Raw genomic sequence first — 7,300 nt, forward strand, 5'->3', positions numbered from 1 at the left:
ATAAGCATTTTCTACCTGTGTGACAGACATTAGACTGGTTACATAATATTGATAAAGCTCTTCTTGTGCTCTAATCAGATCTGGGTGATGGCTCTGTCTGTGTGCTTTATCTTCACTGTCACCATTGGAGTTTTTCCAGCCGTGACCGTTGATGTCAAGTCGATAGTTGCTAATGGAAGTGCCTGGGGTGAGTCTGCAGGTCTTCCTTTTCTACAAAGCTTTACTGTTACAGTAATCAGTGAGCCAGGAGCTCTGAGAATCTGATATTGGAGTTGGATGACTGTTATGAAGAGTTTTTAACTCCTAAACTCCAACAGTAATGGAAGCTATTTTCAACTGCTCCCTTATTTGCAAGGACTCACCACCGCGGGTAATTCCCCATGTTTAATTTGGCAGAGTTTTATGCTGGATGCCCTTCCGGATGCAACCCCAAAGGGATTTGTATCTCCTCCTGAGATTAAACTGGGACTCTTTTGCTTGTTAGCAAATGTGTATACCACTACACTATAGAGCCACTAAGCTCCAACAGTAATATGGGAAATTTTTAAGGGCTGGGCAAGTTATTGAATTTCATTTCAAGATTTTGGCGATCATTATAAAAACAAAGTAATTGGATAAAAAGATTACTCTTTTTTGCATTCATTTTTCCCATGAAGCTCTCACTTTTGTTTTTTGCATTCCAAATTAAACCTGCTCTGGTATTTAAAAAACAAACAAAAACAGTATTGTTTATGAGCTTAGTAAAGTCAATTGTCAAAAAATAAAATAATTGAGATTATTAATTAGAATTGTCTTCTTTTTTTTTTTTTTTTTTTTTTTTTTTTCCATAATGGCATTTTCTTAGTCTGAGGGCCAAGAAAGTCTTCAGATTAAAACATATTCACACAATTTTTCTGTTTATGGTTAAAAACTAGGCATGCCTGGTGGACATGCATACCAAATGTGTTTTTTGAAAGGCTTTTATATCCACAGTGGTATGTGGCGGTAAAATGACCGCTCATTTTCTCAGAAGTTATTTTCACACATGAGCTGCAGTCCCAAATGTTTCAAAACCAAACAGAGTATTTTTAGCAGTGCTGTGGAAAATATCCAGAATCCAGACTTTCATGTGTGAAAATGCTGCAGAGTCACCAAGTCAAACCTGACCTTTGTGCTCATTGCAGATCTGCATAGTTCCAATTGAAAATACTGTGGGTGAGACTTCTTTTATGAACACCAGATTACTTCTGTTCTTTTAAGTGGATAAAATAAGTCCTGAAAATGTGTATTTTATGATGGATTCTTTTCTTCTCTTCTGTAATGTTTAATGTTTGCTCCTTAATGCATCACAGAGTCTGTCACATGACCTGAAGTCACAGCAGGAAGGGGGAAAAACTGTCACCAAGTCAGTTTTAGAAATTACTTTGGTTACTTTGATGCTCTTGGGATTAATTTCTGGGGTCCTCCATAAAAGAGAGAAGCACATTTTATCTGCACCTCTGAAGGAAGCACAAGTTTTTGTTTCCTGTGTATTTTTATTTCAAGAAAACGCCTCTGTAGTCTTGTTGCTCTTGACTACAGTCTGTTTGTTTTGATCCTTTTTCAGAAAAGTACTTCATCCCGGTGTCGTGTTTCCTTCTCTTCAACATTATGGACTGGGCTGGCAGGAGTCTGACGGCCGTTTGTATGTGGGTCAGTAAATCACAAATTTCACATTTTACCAAAATTATCAGTGAGGTCACACCAGGAAGCTGAAAGCCTGGATTGAAACTCAGTTTAGCCGTCGAGCCCATTTTTCAGGCTTGGTGAACTGTCTGGTTCAGAGCCAGCCTTTGGAGCTTTGTGTTTGCAGCTTCACAAATGCACTACTTGAACATGTTTTCAAATGTACAAATATGCAGTGATATAGTGACCAGTGCTTGAACTTTGCCTTCTCCCTGATAACAAGCCAAATGATGAGCACTCTTGATTATAAATACCTTTTTTTTTAAATGCATTTATTAAAAACACATTTTAAGGAAATCTTTTGGCTACAGCAAACGTTTCCCCATGAATGATTAACTGAGAGAGGAATGGTGGAAAAACAAAAAGTCACTCAGAGACTAGCTTTTATGTTGAAATCAGAGAATTTGTATTGGAGGTGTGTGTGTGTGTGTGTGTGTGTGTGTGTGTGTGTGTGTGTGTGTGCGTGTGCGCGCACGCGTGTGTGTGTGTAAAGGAAGTTTAGGAGTCAGGAAAAATGACTGGTTTTTGAGGGTTTGCTCATTCTTCCCTAGCATCGGGATGAACAATGCCTGCTGGGAAATCGTTAAATGGCCAGGAAGTCCTCTCGGACTGTGAAAGCATTTCTGGCTAATTCTGATATTGGCCCTGTTGACTGGTATTGGCAAATAAAGTGGCTTTTACTGATGCCAGTGACCAGTGTTTATCTGCTTTGTTTCATCAGTTTTGCTAAATGTTCAAAAAAAGCTGACTTTAAAATAGGTCAGTTACTTTTATGCAAAATATTTTGCAACAAATTAAAAAGGCTGATATCAGCCAAACTGGTATCAACTAAGGATTTTACAATTGGTGCATCCCTAGTTCAGTATGTTCTTGAGCCCTCAGTTTCTTACCTGTATCCCATTTGGCCCATTATGGACAGGTTGTGGAGTCTTTTCTTAGTGTGAGGCTGGCACTACAAAGCAAGCGCAACACCCCTAGGATTATTTTTTTCTTTATCTGGCTTTACTTACCCTAACTTCACATTCAGTCTAAGAACACAGTCTACATGTGTTTTGTGGATCTGGAGAAGACATTCGACTGCACCCCTCAGAGTATCCTGTGGGGGGTGCTGCAGGGGTGAGGGTGTCTGGCCCATTGTTACAAGTCATTCAGTCCCAGCAGTGAGAGCTTGATCCGCATAGCAATGTCAGACTTTTTTTTGGTGGGTGTTGGACTCTTCTAGTGCTGCCCTTTTTCAGCGATTCGTTGCTTCCTTTCTGGTAAAACATCTTTGATAGTTTCCTCAGAATGACGTATTAAAGTGGTCAGTTTCCTGTGTTACTTGGAAGTTAACTAATTGACAAACTGAGTACAGTTCATGACACAGTCTGCTGGAATGCAGCTTCTTGCTGCAGTTAACAGTAGTCAGCTGCTGCAACATCATGTGATACTTTTATAAAATCATCAGAGAACAGACTGGTGATGGTGATTTCCTCTCTTTGTTATTCCACATCTACGTTTGTGCTACTGAGTTACTTCAACCTGAGCCTATTCAAAGGTCAAATGAATCAAGAGTGCATCAAGAAATGAATTTTGTAAAGGCACGTGATATTAATCTTATAAAACTGACATGGGGGGGATTACAGAGCTCTCTCTCTCTGAGCAGTGATTCTCTAAAGGGGTGTATGCCAGAAAAAGGCAGCGGTTTGAGTCCAACCCGCAGCCCTTTGCTGCATGTCTTCACCTGCTTTCTCTCCACATATTAAATAAACCACATTTAACACACAGGGAATCAGTTGTACACAAACTTTATCATCAATATAGTTGCAGTTTATCGTATTACTGTCATATCATCTTGCTACCCCAACAGCAGATTTTTTTTTTTTTCTTTTTTTCCTCTGTTCGTGTACACATTTGAAATAAAATCAATCAAAACTCTGTTACAGGTTTTCGATCCCATGGTTAACCCTGTGCATATCTCTCTCTCTCTCTCTAGCCGGGTAAAGACAGCATCTGGCTTCCTATTCTTGTGGGCCTGCGGGTCATCTTCATCCCCCTCTTCATGCTCTGTAACGTCCAGCCTCGTGAAACTTTACAAACCGCGTGGTTCAGCCATGACGCCTGGTACATCATCTTCATGATCTTCTTTTCCTTTTCCAATGGATACCTGGCCAGCCTCTGCATGTGCTTTGGACCCAAGTAAGGACTGCACACATACAGATTGCACACTTGTAGGAAATGTAGGCTTTAACTCAGATGAGGAGATTGAGACCACCCCTAGAAGTGGAAAACCATCGATTTTATGCATCATTGTTGGCTTATGGTGTATTGTGCAAAGTCTTGTGGCTTCAAAGGCTGCTTTTAAAACGGTCCATCAGAGTCCATAAATTTCTTACTCCAGGGTGTCTTCAAACCTTAAAAATGCCCCTAACAGGATCTTTAGAAGTCAATAGTAAGTCAATAATTTTCTGTTAAATATGAAAGCTGTTAACTTCATACACACACCATCAGCTGACTTGGCCTCTGAGAGCAACAGTGAGTTTTTCTGGGCTTCTGGTGTAACCAGTGGATGTCCAGGCCATCCCATAGGGAAATTCATGTGTCTGACATAGCTCATCTGGTGTTTGCATGACAACTGAAAAGCCTGAAGGCTGTGGGTACAAATGACTTTCTGTATCTCGCTGTTGTAACACGGAGAGAGGAGTCTCCCAGTACTGATGTCTTTTTGTTCCACAAAGATGTTATAAAGTGGGTGATCAGAGTTGTTCGGGATGGCATCTGTGGTGGTAACTGGTTATGTGCTAAGTGGTGGTAAGACAGTAGCTCTGTAAGCTTCTTTGACATTGGCATACAGCAGATCAAGGGTTTTATTTTCTCTGGTAGGACAGTCAACAAATTGTGAGTCCAGTCAGGGAGGACGAGAGAGAAACATGATTGAAGTCTCCTGAAATTATGAAGAGTGCCTCTGGATCTTAGCAACAGTTTCATGGAGAAACTCTTGTATTATTCAGCAGTTACCTTGGGTGGCATGTACAAGTTTTAAGATATGGCCGAATTCTCTTGGTACATAATACGGTTGCATACCAGCTGCCAATAATTCAATACCAGGGCAACACGTCTTGTCCTTGACTCCTAGTGATATGTGCAGGATTACACCATCTCCGGTTCACAAATAAAGCCAGACACTTGCCAGCAATTCTGACCGTGTGAGGTGGAAACCAGGTAGATCCACATTAGAGTCTGAGATGTTTTGATTAAACTGTGTTTCAGTAAAACACCAGCTCATCACTTTTGTTGGGTTGACATTTCCCATGATGACAGTTGGCAGAAAGGGCTTATATCTCCACTTCCAAGCCTTTATCTTTGCACCAGCACAGCAACCACGAACACACCTCTTTATCACAGCTGGATTACGGTGGTGTCTTCCAGATTTGCTCCATTTCCGTGGAAAAAAAGCTCTTCTCTTGAGTAAACGGTTCTCTCACAGAGGTATCCATCAGTACTTGATTAAAAAAAAATCTGTAAAAATACAACAAAAAAAGATCCGAGCTACCAGACTTTGCTGCTACCAGTTGAAGCACATGTCCTACATGTTCCCAAATCTGCATTTCCTCTAGTGACCACTAGCTAGCTCCCTAAGCCTAACCCATCCTCACAGACTCAAATGTTAAAGCATTAAAAATCATACTGACAGTCTGGTACACACAACATTTTGGACTCTGTGGATAGTTTCCCTTAAACATTACCTGAATTTCAGTTCTTAAATATGTTTGTGTGCTGGTTCTCAAAAGGCACTAAAGCAAAACCGACGCTCCTGTAACCCTTCATTGTTAATAGATTTCAACCCTCTGTCTCCTTTCAGGAAGGTGTCGCAACATGAGGCAGAGACGGCGGGGGCCATCATGGCCTTCTTCTTGTCCCTTGGCTTGGCACTGGGAGCTGCCGTCTCCTTTGGTTTCCGGGCTGCGATCTAAAACCTCCAGTAGAACCTCGAGTAGATGTAGATGGACCACCATTCCCCTCCAACACAATTCTGTATGGGAGCAGTTTTCAGTAAGAGAAGAGACTGCACAGCAGAGACTCATCTAGCTGACGAGAACTGTTTTTTTTCTCCAAACTGAGCAGCACGATGTGCAAACTTGTGTTTCTCTTGTTTTTGTGGATATTTTCTAATTGATAACCACTGATCAGACAGATTATTTGACTGCAAATCAAAACCAAAAGTGTTAAATAAGTTTTAATGGACTTGAAGAGAGACCAGAGATTCTTTAAGGTATCTTTAAAACAGTGAACAAAGCCTCAGTCATCAAATGTTATTTTATAAAAAAAGAATTTAGTTTTTATAAAGCTTTCAATATTAAAATGTCAAATTTTCTTTCAGTCATATTTTTGAAGTAATGTTTAATAACACAGCTGTCATTAATGAGGTTTTTAGAGGGTGCTATGTGGATCATTGAGTCATTGATATGTTTGGACATCAGACATGAAAGGTGACCATTAATCACATCGGACTGTTGCAGCCTTTAATGCAGATCAAGCCAAATAAATGAAGACAACACGGTAAAATCTTGAACTCTGAAGGGAAACTCTGACCATCACACAGCTAATGAACTGCTTCACTCCTCTTCTCTGTGTTTTTACTGGGGTCGCTTTTGTTTCGTCAACAAATGCGTCTGTAAACTCTCAAAGAATGTAAAGATGGACTGAATCATAAAGTGGAAGTTTTAAATCTTTGTCTTGGAGAGAATTTGTAGTTTTAGATAAAATGATCTCACATGTTACAGCAACAGTTAAAATTGAAAAAATGTATCTACCTGATGAAACGTGAGATTTTGATTGCTACGTGAAGATGCAAGACATGCAGCTGTCAGTGACGTTGCATAAAATGTGCCATTGTGAGTGAGATTGGAACTCTCAAAAAGAAAAAAAAAAACTTTTCTCTTAAATGTTTTCATGAAAATGTTTTATAGCAAGTGTAGTTTTTTTTTTTTTTTTTTTTTTTTACAAAAGAAAGAGAAGCCTGCTTTAATTGTACACATTATTCATATACATTGTAACATCCTGCTGGTGTAAAAGCACTTCGGTGTACCCTTCCATACTGTGTTTTGAATTGGGGTGGGAGTCTTGACACAAGCCATTAATGTGCTGTATTTCAATATAAAGTAAATCTGTGGATTTTTAAGACTTTGGCTCCTCTTGTTGGACATTTTTGGAAATGCAGCACCTCACATGCCTGTTCATTCAGCAGTTGTCTCAGGGTGATTTATATTTTTTTGACCTCTTCAGATCACACAGACGGGTAAGGTAAAGACCACCAGTGATGTTTCAGTGATGTCTTAACTTTCAGGCAAGAGGGGTGCTCTGGTATTCAGCGTACTCATTATTGGGGCTTGGTACCCAATCTCGGGAGTGTGGGGAAGATGAAATCTCCCCCCGACCTGTCGTCCTGGCTCCCCCCTTGCCGTAGCGTTTGTGTTGTACCTCCTCAATCTCTAGTTGCAATAGCAGTTGTTTCCTTCGTATGTTGGAACACTGAGCCGCAAGTTGTTTCGCCATCAGTTTGGATGTTGCCCCAGTCCCACATCCTCTTCATGGAACCCCTCTTGATTACATTCCA

The 7,300-nt window shown here is 40.3% G+C and overlaps 1 protein-coding gene across 5 annotated transcripts in view; it reads left to right on the top strand.

The window, feature by feature from the left end:
- LOC115793184 (equilibrative nucleoside transporter 1-like) overlaps nt 1-6,865 on the top strand; it is a 44,940-nt gene extending 38,075 nt beyond the window's left edge. For all 5 annotated transcript variants that reach the window (XM_030748046.1, XM_030748043.1, XM_030748045.1 and 2 more), the window contains exons 10-13: nt 79-187; nt 1,586-1,671; nt 3,680-3,882; nt 5,546-6,865. In XM_030748046.1, the coding sequence (XP_030603906.1) occupies nt 79-187; nt 1,586-1,671; nt 3,680-3,882; nt 5,546-5,657 (510 nt within the window). In that variant the 3' untranslated portion in view covers nt 5,658-6,865. The remainder of the gene's footprint in view (nt 1-78; nt 188-1,585; nt 1,672-3,679; nt 3,883-5,545) is intronic.
- The last annotated feature ends 435 nt before the right edge of the window (nt 6,866-7,300 follow it).

This window comes from Archocentrus centrarchus, chromosome 15, assembly GCF_007364275.1.
Source record: "Archocentrus centrarchus isolate MPI-CPG fArcCen1 chromosome 15, fArcCen1, whole genome shotgun sequence".
In the NCBI taxonomy this organism is placed as follows: domain Eukaryota; kingdom Metazoa; phylum Chordata; class Actinopteri; order Cichliformes; family Cichlidae; genus Archocentrus; species Archocentrus centrarchus.